Source organism: Vigna angularis, chromosome 3 (assembly GCF_016808095.1).
Source record: "Vigna angularis cultivar LongXiaoDou No.4 chromosome 3, ASM1680809v1, whole genome shotgun sequence".
Taxonomy (NCBI): Eukaryota; Viridiplantae; Streptophyta; class Magnoliopsida; order Fabales; family Fabaceae; genus Vigna; species Vigna angularis.
Window position 1 is genome coordinate 19,763,498 of NC_068972.1, and position 18,138 is coordinate 19,781,635.

At 34.5% G+C, this 18,138-nt stretch overlaps 2 protein-coding genes across 3 annotated transcripts; both read right to left on the reverse strand.

The window, feature by feature from the left end:
- Window positions 1–2,054: 2,054 nt before the first annotated feature.
- On the reverse strand, window positions 2,055–3,844 carry LOC108324639 (protein SCARECROW). The gene has a single exon (XM_052875165.1). The coding sequence runs from the start codon at window positions 3,752–3,754 to the stop codon at window positions 2,225–2,227; it is 1,530 nt and encodes a 509-aa protein (XP_052731125.1). The 5' UTR covers window positions 3,755–3,844; the 3' UTR covers window positions 2,055–2,224.
- A 2,446-nt stretch (window positions 3,845–6,290) lies between these two features.
- LOC108326355 (uncharacterized) lies at window positions 6,291–13,957 on the reverse strand. Of its 2 annotated transcripts, XM_017559815.2 has the most exons (15): window positions 13,750–13,957; window positions 13,592–13,643; window positions 13,077–13,365; window positions 11,926–12,100; window positions 11,532–11,615; window positions 11,184–11,425; window positions 10,670–10,886; window positions 10,318–10,397; window positions 9,904–9,988; window positions 9,113–9,244; window positions 8,910–9,023; window positions 8,775–8,822; window positions 7,901–7,985; window positions 6,949–7,005; window positions 6,291–6,786 (listed from the first exon to the last, which is right to left on the reverse strand). In XM_017559815.2, exons 3-15 carry the CDS (start codon window positions 13,301–13,303, stop codon window positions 6,674–6,676), a joined length of 1,659 nt encoding a protein of 552 aa, XP_017415304.1. In that variant the 5' UTR covers window positions 13,304–13,365; window positions 13,592–13,643; window positions 13,750–13,957; the 3' UTR covers window positions 6,291–6,673. The 2 variants fall into 2 exon arrangements, with proteins under 2 accessions (XP_017415304.1, XP_052730680.1); XM_052874720.1 differs by lacking the exon at window positions 13,592–13,643.
- Window positions 13,958–18,138: the final 4,181 nt, after the last annotated feature.

Here is an 18,138-nt window from a genome sequence, read left to right on the forward strand (position 1 = left end):
AACAACATATTTCCTCATCCATAACACCTTTAAATAACTTCAAATCGAACATTAAAATAACATCACCATTGAGCACAACTGACTCAGAAATATCAACACTTATTATGAATAAAACCTGACGGTAGAACACCCCCATATGCGAACATGACCGTACAGGATATTGTTTCCCTATGGTGAACATGACCGAACGGTCATGTAAAGAGTGAAACTCAAACATGAGTCGAACACTATTAGCTTGATCAGAGTACTATTGAATTAGACCGAACACTTATTGATTAATGTCGATTACTAGTAGACCATACCGAACACTATTATCTTAGACAAATCACTATAGGCTTAAGCTGAACACTGAGGCTTATGCCGAACGTTATAACCAGGCTAAACACTTTAGTTGAACCCAATACTTATTGTGAGACAAAACATTTTCTCATTATTCAAAGACTATAACTGAACTGTATTTACTAAACAGAATCCAAAGAATTGACTAAATACTATAGAACATCTATAATTGGACATAATCAAATACTAAAGCTTGTAATCAAAATCTAAGAGCTTAAACCGAATACTACAAGATTAGACTGAACACTCTTAATTTCAATTTCAGTTACATAATTTTGGTAATATGTTGAGACCGAGTGCTTAGTGCATCACCGAGCACTACTGAAACCGAGTGTTGGCATCTGGCCGAGCACTATCGAGACCGAGCGGTCACTAACAGTTACAGTATATGACAGACCGAACGCTATATTAAATTAAAAATCAACACTAGACCGAGCGGTCATTATCTGAGAATCCACAATAGCAGAACTCAGTTAAGACCGAACACTAGAGAGAAGTCGAACGGTCAATTAAAGGCCTTCAGCAAACTACATAATTCTGCAGAATAACTGTAGAGTCAGGATCAACACCAAACCTTACCAATTTCACTCGGCCACTGAACCAGAATTATGCATAAACAAAATCATCATAAACACAACATCAATATTCCACACCAACAACACCGAACACCCAATTCATCCAATTTTACATTCATACATAATCATCCAAATCAATTTCATACATTAAAACCAAGTAATTAAATTAGCTAACTTCCCTTACTTTTTAATCGGACCGAACAACTCTACCACTTCAAAAATTTGCTCCTAATACCAGAAAATCTCAAGATCCTACAGTTCTCCAATTTGCAATAACGGACCAACCCAAATACCAGAAAAGTGATTAGAAATAAGAAGAAGAAGCTGATGAATGCAACCAGAAACTTGGCTTGCATGTGTCCGAAAATAGAATTTCTAAGAAGAGGATGAACTTACCAACTCTAAGCTTGATTTTGATCGGTGGAAAACAATGATCTTGACTCCTAGTTTGCTTAAACAGTGGTTGGTTGAAGAAAAAAATGAAAGGAGATGAAAAATTTCTAGAGAGATAGAGGATAAAAGTTAGAGACTTGAGTTTTAGAGAGATACATACTTATGAGAAACTGAGATGAACTGTGGTTTGAGAAATTCTATAAAATGCTCACTCTCTTGTTTTTGAGACATCTGTCACTCACTTCCAAGTATCATTTTCAGGGTTTAACAAAATACAAATAAAAAAAGTTATTTTCATCGCAGCTAAACTCTTTTTTAACCGATCCGGAATAATTATATTATCACGTTTCCGTGAAAATAGCGCCAAAAAATATTATCTTTTAAATATTTTACTGCTTAAAAATAAAATGAACATGGAAAAGTTTTCAGATTTCTGAAAAAAGAAAAAGTTAATCTGTAGGGTTAAAAAAAACTCCACTGTAGTACGCATTTTCCACAAAACATGCTTCACCTATAAAAGTTGGACACAATTTGATTAGGTATTAATGAAGTGCATACCTGCCTGAAGCGAAGATAACCTAATTGCTTGTTCACACACACAAAAGGTCTGTGAAACAAAAACCAATTAAAGTTGAGAAAGTTGTTGCCACTCTTATTTTTTATTATGCATACGCATATGCATGTCTAAATTTAAACAACATTTGGGACCACATAAAGGGAAACAAACTTAATGTAGACACAGTAGCATTTAACTTGTAATGTTTTGTCATGTGGTTAAATTACCAAGGGCATGAGAGCCAAGAAAATAGGAAGCAAAAAAACAATGGAAGAAAAAGCAAAGAAGCTAGATTTCTCAAGGGAGGAAATAGAAAAATGAATGTTCTGAATATACAGCTGAATTTTCTGAAGGTAGGAAGCTAGTTAGAAGTACAACAGGTCCATGCAGAAGCTGTGTACAAACTTGTATCCTTCCATCCAAGCCTTAATGTGCCATCAACTTGTGCAAGACTATACCCATAAGCTGGTGAGAACATGTTCAATATCAACTGAGCTTGAGCCATTGAATTGGCACTCATGGGAATCTGCTGAAAATAGTGGTTAGCAAGCTCTCTTCTCCACTGCCTAAACTTGTCTTCACCGTTCCTCTTAGGGCCTCCTATGGCCAACACATTGTTGATTTCCCTAGAGAGAAGGGCATGCTCCACACGGTGCCTGTTTTCATCATCAAAGTGTAAGTATGCTCCAAGAGAATCAAATAGGGTGGAGTAGTAGTGCAAGGAGCCCACAAAACGATCCAAGAATGAGCCTCCATGGTTCACATCTTGCTCCACCAAGGTGATTATTCTTGGCTCCAACTCCTCAAGGAGCCTGAGTGTTTTCCAATCAGGTCCAGTTGCATCGTACAGTGAATGCTGCAACCAATGCACTGCCAGTGCCTCGCCAGGCTTTACATGCAGCATAGACACATCGATTACTTCCCCAAACTTGCTTGCAATGGGGTGGAACTTGAATGACATACCAAGCCTTCTTGCAAAGTTGGAGAGCTGTTTCCCAGTTTCAACGAGGAGTTCCGTTGAGGTTCCGAAGCATGTCATGGTTACCTGTGGTGGACCCTCCATTCTGGTGGCTAATATATGGAAAAAAGCTGGCCATTGCAGGCCTTGCATGATGTCCAAGTCGATTATGTGAATACTGTCACAATGGTTTACTGCCTCAAGGATTGCCTGGTTGGAAGTGAAGTGAGCAAATTTTATGAAAGGGGAAACGTTGTTGAAGACTTGGAATGCTGAGTTAATGTTTCTGTGATCAAGCAAAGGGGAACACATCCCAAGCCAAGAATTCATGACCCTGCAAGTCATGGCCTTGGTAAAATAAGCAACAACGCGTTCACCACATGATGCTTTGTAGGGTGAGGCCATTTGTGTTAGCTCTAGTAACATCCTATGAGCCTCACCCAGGTTGTCGACTGAAATTGCCACTGCACACTCCATTAGAAGGCTTATGAGGCTCAACCCTTGATCACAGACATTGTAGCTATGATCTAAACCTGAGTGAACATTGGTGATGGCCTCAAATTGGGGTCTAAAGCCTGAAGCTTTTCTTTCACTGATCAAGTTGGGTAAAAGTGAGGGAACAAGGTTGTGATGGGAAACCCTTGTTGTGTTATTTGGCACCAAGCTATCAGAAGTGGTTTCTGGTAAGTCTTCAACAAGGTGTTTGGTGATGTCATCAATGTGTTCCTCCATCCAATCAGAGACTTCATTCTGCCCCATGTTTAGGCACTGGTTTTCTGTTGCTGGCTTTGGATATAGGTTTGATGGGGTTGGAGCTGAAAATGGCAAGGAAGTAATAATATTTGAGTAGTGATCCCATGTTTCATGCATGTGTGAACGAATCATGTTTGGATTATAATTTGCATGAACCAGCTCGAATCCCACTTTCATCATACAAGGATCAAATAATGCAAGAAATGTAATAAATTATTGAGATAGGGAAAAGAAACAAGAGCAAAACACAAAAGAAGAGGAACAAGGGAGGAGAAGGTGTAAGAGGGGCTTTGAAGAATAGGCTTGTGCCACTTTTAAAGGCAAAGTTTGACGATAAAAAAAAGAAAAAAAGAGTTTATTGTGTTGTTTTGTATTGTATTGTCAATGACATTGCCAATTCCAGGGGCTGGCCGGCATAATAAAGCCACTAAGAAAAAGATAAGTGGCTAGAAGCCTAATCATTACACGTCGATTTGGCAGTGATTTTACTATTATAGTAATGAACTTAAATGTTTGTAAGCTTTTTATTACATGTCTTAACTTTGAGCTATTTTTCAAAGCTGATGTGAATAGCATGGAGAGTGACGTTTTTGTTTGTGGTGACATGGTGATGGAGAAGGAGCAACTACCCTATATAAATAATAATATGATTAATGTCATCATAAACTGTAGTGAAAATTGCTTTTCACTTGTTTATCTTAATCCTCTCTGACTTCGCAAAGCCACTGAGGAATTAGGAACGAAATGGAAATTGCTTTTCATACACAGTACACATTTATCATATCAGTTCTGCTTTTTACTTCAACACTTTTCAATCCTCATCAAAAGTTGTATCCTTCCCTTGTAGATATTTATTTAGTGGCATTCTTCTTTAAAATTTTCTTTTCATTATTAACCGAGAATAAGATATATTAATTGAGTAATTATTAAACCACCTTTTAGAAGAAAGTGAAGGTTATGTTAGTTTATTAAGGGTGAATGGGTATGGAAGGACCGTCCCAATTATTTTACCATGCTACAATGACAGTTTAATATAGAAAGATTATTGATGTCTAATTTTGATTAGTAAAGAAGATGAAGTTAAATAACATGCTTTAAACGACACGGCACATGAAAAATAATGGTGTTATTATCCGTGGGCTGTTTCATGGTGTTTTGTGATATAATTCTTATGTAAGTTTGACATTTTCCTCATCAAGGCTGCTTCATAGGGAATGAGTATGCAGGAGAATGCAATTATTTTATATTTAGAAAAAAAAAAGTAAAGAAATAAAGCAAGGAACCATTCCAATGCATTAAAAAAGAAGTGTGAGTGTCACACTGTAAATATGAGAAGAAATCAAATGTTGGAGCTAAAGGAGGCAGTCAAAATGTGTTGATTCTAGGTAAACACAGTTTAATTTTTCATTTTTTAATTAGTTTTGAATTTTTATAATCTTTTATGTATATGTTTATTCTTTTAGTTATAACAATTCTGCCATTTATCAATATTAGTAAACTATTGTAAACTAAAAGTATCTAAATAGTAATGATGAGAAATTTATTTTACATCCTTTGTCAATATCTTATATAAGTAAAAAATAAAAATGAGACATTTTTATCTTAGATAAAAATATAAAACCATGGTATATAAGTAGATGAAAATAATAAAATAATAAAATCACGTTTTATAGAAGAAATGTAAAAAAATTAATAAATATTTTAAAGATAAAATAAGGCATATGTCATCTCTGAAATCTGGACAGAATATTCGAATAAGTTTTCCTTGGAATGGTCTTGCACCAATCAATCATAACAATCACATATATTGGTGCGGTTTTAATATGAATACGACAATATTTAACCTTTTTTTTTTCCTTCCCTCAAACATGTGTTGAGGCACTATTTGTTGCTTTAAGTACGCATGATTTAGAAAAGGGAAAACATAAATTTTGCTGTAAACTATTGATCAATTAATCAATTGCAAATTTGATGCAAATTTCGCCTGTTATAATTTCAATATTTTAAAAAATATATTTTATGAGTAGGAAGTATGTGCCAATTCGTTTACTTTTTTCTATCAAAACACAGTCCAAATTAAGAACGTAAATAAAATACACAGACTATGATACGTAATAGCAGATGCATCTTCGGTATGATCAAAACTGGAATGTCAAGGTTAATAATATCTTTAAGCTGAAAAATATTTGAGATTATTTGAGGGGTACAAAAACAGTTTGGTTTGAACCATTTTCGTTCAATTTTGGCATAAGATAAGTGATAAGCCAGCAACAATACCACCACGTCACAGTATGATGGTATTAATCATGTCAACTTCTGAAAGTAGTGCTCACCAAATCCGACACCCTTCAAAAATTACACTTCAGTTTCTTGTTTTTTAGTAAAATAAAATAGTGTTGATGTGATGCATGAAATAAGAAAGATGATTTTACATTTCCATATGATGCAGGAAGCATGTTAAATTCAAGAGTAAAAGTAATGCACAATAAAAGATGCAAAAGGAAACTTTTCACATATTATGTGTAATAAACACTGTCAATAAGAATGTAGGTAATACTCCTAAAAATACAGTATCATGTTAACTGGCTAAATATTACAGAAGAATTCAGTGTGCAGAAAAGAACTGAGTAAATAGGAAAAGTAATCCTCCAATTTTAAAATGTAAGCAATGAAGTAGACATCAGCTTAGAGGCATCCCGTCCAATACAATAATAAATAAACGAACCATAACCCTTACAAATTAATGATATTTAAAAAAAAAATGTAAATAGATGTTGTTCTTATATACTACACTCCAATGATACATGGATAAATGCTTTGGTATCATTAATGTAAAAGAGAACGCGAATATACATGGTATGAAGTATTGATAGACAATGGGTGTATGTTTTAGTGTAGCATGTGTAACAAGGGAGGTGGTGAGGAGTAAGAGATTTACAAATCAATAGTTGCGAGCCACTGACGAGACTGGTCCAAGCCATTAGTGTAATGAAGAACAAATTCAAACGCATCAAAGAGTGAAATTTTAAAGGTGGAAATGGTTAAAATGCTGAGTTATGATTCCTACTGTGTCAGTGGATAGATCACGCGAGAAGCTTGTTAGGACCTGGGAGGAAGATTCTTGTCTCTGCGAGATACCTCTAACTGGGGTGGCAAGAGCTTTAAAAAGCTTCCTTGAGCAGATGTGTCGGACAACTCTTGCTCTGGTGTTTCTGATTCACAATCAATCATGTCAGCCAGTTTTATCACTTCAAAAGATTTATGGTTACATTACATGAAAGAAACGCAGGTATACCGTACACAGTGAAACACAAGCTAAAAGAAAACAGCTATAAGGAATATAATGAATGGTCCCAAAGCAAGAGAAAGCCTACCGAAAAGTGACTTGATGGTTGGCCTCTTTGGTTTGGATTGTTTCTTTTTCAGTTCAGCTGGGAGCAAGAGGAAACCAAAGTCAACGCAAAAGAACAAAACAAACGACCTTCTAGGACATTAAATGCAAATACGATCAGCACAAAAGACAAACACAAAAATTCAAAGATTTTTGCCTTTCAACATAACCCCACCAGTTTACGTTTCCTTCCTGAAAGAACATGTCACCTCATTGAAGTGAAACTGAGGTTTTATATATCCTTGCAATAATATCTGAACAATGCTATTATTTTTTCATGTAATAACCACTTACTGACTTAAACAATCATACTCTCAATTAATGTATCTGTTGGGCCTTTAACCCCTGTTCACAAGAGGAGGAGGTGTAAAAAAGAAGGAAGATGGGCTGAGACTAAATGGGCTAAAAGCATGGAAATGCAAAACTAGAAGGTGAGATATGGATAACAAAATGTCCACATGGAAAGAGGACATTGGAGTGGAATACTCAGTCATGAGGTACGAGAGAGTAGCAAAAGGGCGTGACAGAAATTGGGTGAGGTATTGGTAGGCATGGTTGCATCTTGCAACTCTGGATGTTATCTTCTTTTCTGGATTACTATTTTCCGTTTTTCCTGGTTTCTTTTTCTAAGCTTGAGTTATGCTGTTTTGGCTGTAAAGTAATTGTTCTCCTACAATATCATCTATTTCCTTTCATATAATACCAGTTTCTATCAGTACCTAAGATGGAAACACATACACAAAAAGAGCTCCTCAACCATAATTATCTAAAAAATGATTTTGAATATCTGAATATCCCTCTTATAATAAATATATCTAACATAACAAGCATAATAGCTATGACATGACTAAAAGAGAATCCCCAAAAAACATTAACATAAAACAATTTGAAGCAGTAAAAAGTGAAAAAATAAATAAATAAATAAAGAGATGTACCCATCCCAGGGACTTGATAATCGTTGACAATTTCAAAGTTCTTGTATGTGTATCCAACAAAATTTAAGTCCTTAGATGAAAGCATCTGCAACATCTCAATAAAAAAAAGGACAAAGGAAATCGATAGAAGTGAGAAAACAACAGAAATTAACAAATTGAAGATTTGAAGATAGAGAATATAATGTAGCAAGAGAAAATATTAAACAATTGTGATAGAAGTCAGGTAAAAAGAACAAAATAACTAACAATTATAACTTGCAAGATACCCCTTGGCCGCTGCTAATAATAAGTATAACCAAGTTATACACTGGTAAGTTTTTTATAATGGTTAACAAGAACTGCCTTTAGCTAATATAATTCAGACTCAAGAAGATCTAAGCAACCCTATGTCGTGAAAGTTATTGCTAACCTAGTGCTCACGTTTTTCAAAGCTTTAATAATACACATTTCAACACGGGCCATGACTTAGGTTTCCAAAATATTCCGCACAAGTATCAATTCTTGTTAGAAAAATTGTAAAGGTAGTTAGATGTAGGAAGTACAATCCCAAACATTATTCATATCAAGAGTTTGAAGAAGATAAATAGTTCAAAAAGTATAAACAAAGCAATGATGACTAATTGATTTTTCCTACCACCATGGTCCTGCCTATGGTTTGTACCATCTCAACAACAAACACAACTCATGACGACTAAAATATACACCAATAATCTACTCATAAATCACATCTATGCAAAGTATAAAATGATGACTAACTAATTTTCTCTGTCCTTTCTACACTACCGGGGGCAGACACAAGCTCTATAGATGACTAACTAATTTTCTCTGTCCTTTCTAACTAATTTAGCACAGAGAAGGAAATGCCAAATATTACCTTCCTCCATGGACCAGATCTTGACGATGATTGACTTTGGCTGTCAGACTACAATTGCAAAAGATAAAATGAGAATAAGTGAACAAGGCACTTCTAACAAGCTACACAAAGCGAAAATGTAAGAGACTCAAATACCTCATCAAACTTTTCAAAATTTTGAGTGTCTAACTCATCATTGACCTCAGGAATAAATGCAGCTTCCATATGATACAGCTTATCCCATTCAACACCTTTGAAGAATGGATGAGCCTAAAGAATATGGCAAAAAGGTAAAATCCATACCAAAAAGTATAATATAGCAAACAGATGAATTTAGAAAGTCATAGAGCATACATCACCTTTATTTCATCTGCACCATTTGACCCCAGCCTCTGATTTACATTACACAAAAGTTTACTAATAAGATTTTTAGCTTCTGGGGACAGCCTAGCTTCTTCAGGAAATTTCAAATAAGCTTTCCAATTTACAATCTACACAAAAGAGAAACCAAGATTAGCATGCTCTATAAAATTTATAAAAATTTATACACAATTATGTAAACATGATTTTGCTACTACTATAGAGTGTAGGTTGCACTATACCATGGATCATGTTAGAAAACCGTTTTATGGAAATTGAGAGGAAAAAAAGTGATTTTAATGCTTGACTGAAAAAATGAATAAAATCAAGAAAGATCTCTCCTCAACCAACCTCCAGCTTTGTTCTAGAACATTTTTATGCCACTCCTTTCTACCTCTCCAATTTTAATCTAAATGCATATGTGTATTTGGTTCAGTTCAAATCATCCAAACAGATGTTCAATGCCAATGATACAAAATGTTTCTTCTTCATTTCATGCTTTGGAAAGTGTGAATTACCATTTGCAATGATGAAAACAGGTTCCCAAACACACTCTGACTAATTGTTCTTTCTATACTATATTTTAACAGACCATTGATAAGAAAATCAAAACAATTAGCTTCTGAAGTCCAGGCATGATATCATATTGCTTGTACTTCCTAAAAAAATAAAGAATGCATTATCAATATCAATTATGATCCACCACTCTGCACTTATAGAAAGTTTACTCTTTCCAGTGTGAATGTCAAACAAGCATGATCAAAAGAAACATTTCTTTTGAAATTATTACCTTCCTACAAGTCAACATCGGATCATCAGAATAAAAAGGTGGATATCCCACCAACATTTCATACATAATCGCTCCAAGTGACCACCTGTGAATTTCGCAAAAACCATCATTGCATCAATATAAAATATGTAACTTAAAACTTATGTTCACAAATTCCACATAAATGAAACAGAATCTGACATGCTTTTAGAACATTTGAAAAGGAAATAATAAAAAAAAAAAGGAAGTGTCCCAGATTGCATCCCAATGATGGAAGTAAGAAATTTGAATGCCAAACTAGGTTGGAACTTGAAAATTATTGAAAAGAACACCAGAAATGAATAAAATGACAAACTCAATTGTTATGATATAGATACATCATAGCATAAATAAATTAATACTTAACATGCCAACATTCACACGCATAAAACTCACCAATCACATTCCATCCCATAACCTTTCTTCAAAAGAACTTCTGGAGCAATATAATCTGGTGTACCAACTGTGGAATAAGCCTGCAAGGGTTTATACATTTAAAAATTACAAGCACACAAAAAAGATGTATAACAATGTCATCTTTAACCATTAGTTTAATGGAGCCATTTATTTTCATTTTTTCATTTTGGGTTGGGTGAGCAGATAGGGTTTTGATATGTACAAATTATCAAAACTGTAACATTTCACTGCATCACAAGGAAAACACAACATCAAGTTTTACAATTGCATGCACTGGCATAACAAATAAAAGGACTTAAAAATAATAATAGCGTTATAGCAGTGAACTTACAAGTGTTCTCCTGTTCATTTGCCAATGTTGAAGTTGTTCTTGTTGTGAACGTTTAGGAGTTATCCGCTCTTCGTTTTGTGGAGTTCCATTCACATTCTGACCCACAGAAAAATCCTTTTCTTCAAGTGTATTGCAATCTAATGGTTTACAAAGTCCAAAATCTGACAATTTCAAGTGCCCGTATCTTTCAAGTAACAAATTGTCTGGCTTGATATCCCTGTAGCACAAAATATTGAAGAGACAGACTTATACTATATAAATGATTAAGTTTGCTTTAGTTTCAAAGATAAACACAAACAAATAGATGTGGCTTCATACATCAACAGTTTTCACAATTAGATCCTTTTTAAATTAGTAGCAAATATGTAAGCCTCACATTTGTAACAGTATATTCTGGAAATTAACTCAGTTATACCAGAATCAATCAAAAGATAACCCTACATAAAAAAGTTAAATGTGGAATAACAAAGGAAATCGGACTTCTCTGGAAGTAAATGAACAAGTATATTTATACCTGTGTATATAATTGTGTTTATGTATAGATTCAATAGCCAGAACAGTTTCTCCAACATAAAATCTGGCTTCATCTTCGGTCAAGGTATCCTTTCTCATTAGTAGAGTCATCATATCCCCACCCGGTAGATACTCCATAATAAGATACAAATATTCAGCATCCTGGAATGAACAATAAAGTTTGACTATGCAATTGCTGTCAACCTCTGCGAGGAGATTCCTTTCAGCTTTAACATGCTCAACCTGAAAAAAATAACAAATTGAAATAGGTATAATGATCTTATTGATCATAGGCATTTAAACTGCTAAATTCTGGAAAACATAATCTAGCTTGACCAATGCTTGTAACCTGGCCTCTGCGGAGCATCTCTGATTTTTTTAGCTTCTTCATTGCATACACATGACCACTAGTCTTCTCCCTACAGACTCTGACCTGGAAAAATTCAATTTTCAGAGAAAAAAAGTGGGAGAGAGGAAATCGGTTGGAAAATTCTGTCACCCTTTTACACACAAGCCAAAAATGAATTTGTGTTTCTCGAAACGGTAGGTGCTCCACCACATAAAATCTTCAAATTAATCCTATTTTAAGATAGAAATCAGTCTTTTATAAGTTGACAATCATTGTTAATATTTTACAGAGATCAGTCTTTTTATATACTTTAAGATAGAAATCAGTACATTCATTGATCAGAAGTTCGAGGAAGAAAGTAAAGCCAATCATAGCAAGATAATCATATACATACCTCTCCAAATGCTCCTTTTCCTATCATTGTTAATAACTCAAAATCATCAACACCCATCTTATGCCTCTGAAGGCGCATATATTCAGTTTCCTTTTTCTCTAAAAATTTAAGCAGGTTGTTTTGATCCTCCTCAGAGACATCAGCATCAGCCAACTTCTTTTCCAAGATGGTTCGACTGTTATAAGTAGGTGAGGTGTTACAAAAGTTGATCATATGTTTGCCGAAGCAACTAACACGGTACACATTAATATTCAAGCAAATTACAGTTTCAGAAATATTCACATGCACCTTACAAAAAACAGAGGGATCCATCTCCCACATTAGTCATTTTCTGATCCAGTTAATTATGAGAACTTTATATCTACCACACTAAGAGTTTGTGATATGAGCCAATGACTTAAGTCTTCGTTAAATCTTTCCAATTTTTCTTAGTAGTACAATGGTCACACTAAGCTTAGAACCTACGATCTCACGCATACTACTAGGCAACCCATAAGAGCTAGGCAACCCATAAGAGCTAGGCAACCCTAGTGGGTCATTAAACTTTCCAGTTAAGAACATAGAAAAGAGATGTCTTCCAACCCATTAGACGAACGTGTACATACAAGCTTCATGAAAAAATAGAATTAGTAACCAGTTCTTTATATGGATAGTCCACCAAATTTCACAAAAACATTAAAACATCCTGGCGGAAATAATTACAGTGCCAGATTTGAGTTAGAAATTCAAAGGTTTTCATAAGGATGTACTAAATGAGACATAATCCAACTTCAATTTTCAATCACAGACTCCTTTCGAAAGTTCGTTCAATAAGAGCAGTATGTATGTAGCGATGGAAAAATGCCACGTCAATACTAAAAACATATACTAGAAGATTTACAGAACTAGAGTCTAGCATGATGAAAACAAATACCAACAAAGCAACTATCTATCTGACAAAAATTATAACACTTTAGAATCAATCGACCGCATCAGTTATAAGAAATCTCATATCGAGAAAATTACTGAAAGTCTTTAATAGAAAAGAGAGGAATCCCACAAAAATGTACCCAAAAACTGTACGCAAGATGTTTGAAAACAAACAAGTGTCAACACTTGATGTTTCTCCATACATAAAACATTATCAGAATCAGCGATTAACTGAATCATACCGCTCTTTCCTCTCCTGAAGGTTCTTCATTTGCTCCTTGTAATGATTTTCAATGTACTGCTTTGCTGCGGCCACCTTCTGTTTCGTGACACTGGAAAGCACTGCTTCATCCACCGCCGCATTCAAATCCTCGTTTCCTCCAATACTATCCTCCTCCTTCTTCTTCGCAGCAGCCCTGGTTCTATCTCGAGGCTGGAACTTCTGAAGCCAACTCCTTGCAGAATCCATCTCCTCGCCTCAATGTTAAACAATCAACCTTCTAACCATTCCCAACACTTCATTCCAAACCCCTAAAAGGATAAACACAAAAACCCAACCGTAAGAAATATTTATCAACAGGAACACAACTCACCCCCTACAATTTTCACACACAAAAAAGCTAACATATTTAGTCTCATTCCCTGCACTTTCTATTTTCGCCGACGACCCATTTTCCACAAAGATACATACTTTTTCCCAAAAAAAAAAAGTTCAGCGAAAAAGAAAAAGAAAAACGAAAGATTTCCTTTCCGGCACCTTAATTGCTCGATTTCAAGCGTTTCCAGGGCAAAACAGTAGAATTGATGCCCTGAAGTAACAGAAGCAAAAAGGATGTTAGGGTTTAGGAACGGCAAAGAAGAAATCAGAATGTAGAAGAATTGCGGTTCTAGAAAGAAGCTGAGGATTCGTATTACCGAGTTATGAAGAAAGGTTCTTCTTTTTTAGATCCCCCGAAACCCTAAAGAGAGGGAGAGAGTAGTAAATTGGTTGGGCAATGGCAACGACAATGGCCAATGGCTTCAGTGAAGAACTACTGACAGAGATCAACTTTGCGCGTTATTCAGTGTTTCAAGCTGTCTTTCTCTGTGTATGTATCATGATTCGTACATGACATGGCGTTCACCTTTTGTGCCAAATTTGCAACTAAATCTTCTTACTTTTTAAATGTATTTTTTAAAATAAAAAATGAAAAATTGCACAGAAGAAAATAAATAAATGGGTAATTTTATCATTTAAAAATTAGTTACTTTGGATCCCGCGAAGAACCGGTTTCGATTTCAGTGTTGTCTCCTTTTTTTACTGAAAATAATTTTGTCTCTTTTGTGGAAATAATATTAAAATCGTTTTGGGTAAGTTTAAAAAATGTTAGGTAGTCATTGCTTGGACAAGAGGTATCGTTTTTCTCAGCAAAATTGGTGGAGCCACCACAAGTGCCGCCGCCGCTGCCGGCCTGAATTTTGGAAGCATGAGCACTGTTGTTTGCTTTACAAAGTTTCGAGAAACAAGAATTGGTAGCCCAACAGTATGTTAGGATAACAATGGACCATTTCGCACGATTAGCCGCCCTAGCAATTATTAAATTATGGGATTAAGTAAGATTTTAGTTTCAAAACAGTTAAATTAGAATTTTTCTACTTTTTCTATTTTTCAAAAATTTTGATAAATTTTACTTGGTACGCTGAAATGTTCAATATTATAACGTGCTACACAATAAAAAATTGAAGCATTTATTCAGTTTTGTTTATGAAGAGTCTTGGACATTTTTAACGCTTTAAGAAAAAAAAAATCAATTTACAAAATATGCGACAGCAAAAAGAATCAATTTCAACTGTTTTCACAAAATACGAAAGGTTTGTGAACATGTAAAAAAAAGACTATTTTGAATAAACTTAACAAACCAAGAGATCAAAATGCATATTAAATATTATATATTTTATTGATATATTTAAATAAGATAATTATTTTAAAATATTAAATAAAATATATAAAGATATATTTGTTCCCAATTATATTTTATTATAAAAAATTATCAATTATCAAGCTCTTTTTTCTTGAAAAAAATAGAGAAAATAAAAGGTCTAACTTTTTTGTCTATTTCCTCTTCCTAATTTAACCAAATTTAGTTTGATTCGGCTAAACTTCTTCACTTTTTCATGTTTTTCTTGTCTTCTTCATGCCATGTTTGACTTGATTTTTTGTGATTTTTAATTATTTGTTATTCTTGGGTTTATCTTTAAGGTTTCATGAAGCTTTAATCAATTTATTTTCACACTTCCATAAGCACAACTTAGTTGCAGCTGTATTAAAACACTTCAAGATATCCAAAGAATCATTGAGATAATCAATTATTTGAACATTGTGTTTTGGGAAAAATCGATTATCTGGGATGATAATCGATTATCCCTTCATACGTGATGAATCTAGAAATTTGTTGTGTCAGAATCATTGAGATAATTGATTATCTTAAGTGATAATCGATTATCACAAGGTATTTTGTGTAAATGTGAACGTTTCGAGAATAATCGATTATCACTTATGATAATCGATTATCCTAGTGTAATTTTATTGGAAAAGTGCATTTTGATGGACAATGGATGTGGACTTAGCTTAAGGAGCTATAGAATATGATAATAATCAGAGAATGAGATTAATGGTTATGTTTAAGGTAAAGTTTGACTTGTGGTTGAGGTTGAAGCATGAGTGAGTATCGGGATGTACCTGAGTATGTGGTTGATGAGCATGAGAGTGGAGGATAGGTCTACTAGTTATACCTAGTAAATCCTTGTTCTATCTGCAATAGGTGTTTCCTTTTGCCTTGTGTGCAAAGGAAGGGTTGCTCGGGTATTGAACCTTCCTTGTGTGGGGGTGATGGTGTTTTCCTTGTCCTTGTGTGTTTGGATTACATGTTCAGGACTACTCGAGCATATATGTAGGGAAAGCTACAGAGTGGTCTATAGGAGCGACTACAGGCGGGTGAAGTAAGGTACAAGAGTGAGACTGACTCTTTCCATGGTGATCATGGTATGGTAATGCTTATGGTATTGTTCATGACTGAGATAGTCATGATGGTGATGTATCTATGATGATGATCATGGTATTGGACATGCTCCAGGTGATGTTATGTTGATAGTGGTGTTACTATAATGGTTATAGTAAGTAGTTAGCATAGGTGCTAATGAGTGGATAGACAAAGGGTCTATGTGTGAGATGTTAGTAATGACATCCAGGATCAAGGAATAAGGGATCGGGGATCGAAGATCAAGGATCGGGGATCGAGAATTGAGTAATTTATTGTGATTAAGTTGTCGTGCTAGAGGATTAGGAATATTTTTGTTATTACCATTGAGTATGGGGTGGTTTATGAGTGATATATATTCAGTGTGTTTATATCTTATAATTATTATGATTGTTTTATTGGTAGCTTATCACATACGTGTTTGTGTTTGTGTGTTGTGAATGGAGTTATCGGCGATGATTATATAATGTGTTATAAGTGAGCAGATTATGTTGCAGATGGTGCTTAGGCATGATAGATTCGAGAGATAACAGGGAACAAACTTGGGATTTTTAATGAAAGTTATTTTTGTTAAATTTCAGGCAATGTTGTTGGAGTTAATTTAATTCCTTTACTTTTTGTCATCATTTGAATAATGTAATTGGACAAGTCTTTTGGAACTCATATATTTCAAATAATTCACGCATGTTTAAATGTTATGGTTTTGAAAAATATGTTTTTGCGCTATAAGAAAGTTTTGAAATTTACGGTTTTTAAATCACCCATGACACCCTAGAAACTAGGGCGTCACATTTTTGGTATCAGAGTCTGGTTTCGAAAAAATTTTTGGGGATTTTGGGGAGTAGGCTCGTCTAGCTTTTGTTGTGTGACCTAATTGCATGTGTATGTGTATGATTGTGTGGATTGCATGCGTATGTATATAACTGTTGAATTGAAATGATTAAATGAGTGTTATTGTTGTGTGTAAGAATTAGTCTGATTCTTGTATCCTACCTCACTCGTCTGTAGTCGCTCTTACAGACCATCTATAGCCTCTCCTACAAATTTGCTCGAGTAATCCTGCAATTCAGCTAAGGAACATGTATTCTTGTCACACAAGGATAAGGAAAACACCATCGCCCCCACATAAGGAAGGCTCAATACTCAAACAACCCTCCTTTTGCACACAACGCAAAAGGAAACACCTATCCGCAAATAAACTCAGGATTTACTAGGTACAACAAGTAGACATATCTTTCACTCTTATGTTCATCAACCACACACTCAGGTACATCCCAACACTCACTCATGCTCCAATCTCAACCACAAGTCAAAATTGACTCTAAACATAACCATTAATCTCTTTCTCTAATTATCACCAAGTTCTACAGCTCCTCTAGCTTGGTCCATGTTCATTCTTCATTAAATTTATCATTTTTAAAAAAAAATGCACTAAGATAATAAATTATTATTCTCGAGAAGTTCACAATTACACAAAATATATTATGATAATCGATTATCACTAGTGTTAATCGATTATTCCAATGGCTCTAACACATCAAATTTCCATATTCGTCACACATGAAAAGATAATTGATTGTCTTCCTAGATAAACGATTATTCTTCAGACAAAACTCAATATCAACGCGAACATAATCGATTATAACTATTGATAATCGATTTTTTCCAAATCAAAACACATCCTAGACAAAATTCAAGTGTTCAAAACAAACATACATCAACCTAGATCACGAGCGAACATACCCAATACATCATGCATGCATTCAAACATCATATATCATTATGAATAAACCCTAATACATACATTACATTTCTTGAATAATCCAAAACTCATCATTATGCAGATTATAACTCAAATAAACCCAATATATTGCATAAGAACATTCTTTACAACATATATTTGCATGCTAAAAACCCCAAACAACATACATTTTTCCTCCCTTAGCATCAATACATATTGTCATGGGATAACCTAACAAAGCCATAGGAAAAATCCAACACAAACATGACATGGACCCTATCCTCATGCATACATAACCCTTACCCAACAATAATAACAGATAATCATAACCATAATCATGTACACATACATCAAAACAATGATTACCATTCAAGATAATCAAAACATACACATATAACATACATCAAACACATGGTAAGCTTCCACATATCTTGGTCAATCCTAAGACTTTATCTACAACTCCAAAACACCATCACTCTTCACTTGCATTAAGGTTCTCTGCAGCTCTTTCTCTTCTCTCCCAGAAACGTCTCTCTCCCCCTATGT

Bases quoted from the DNA above. Each gene is read 5' to 3' on its own strand.
- LOC108324639 (XM_052875165.1), bottom strand. From the start codon at position 3,754: ATGATGAAAGTGGGATTCGAGCTGGTTCATGCAAATTATAATCCAAAC.
- LOC108326355 (XM_052874720.1), bottom strand. From the start codon at position 13,303: ATGGATTCTGCAAGGAGTTGGCTTCAGAAGTTCCAGCCTCGAGATAGA. The intron at 9,024-9,112 runs GTGATGTATGCT...CATATTCTTTAG, and splicing joins ATGGTGCAGATGAAATAAAG to GCTCATCCATTCTTCAAAGG. The intron at 6,787-6,948 runs GTAGGCTTTCTC...ATTGTGAATCAG, and splicing joins AACCATCAAGTCACTTTTCG to AAACACCAGAGCAAGAGTTG.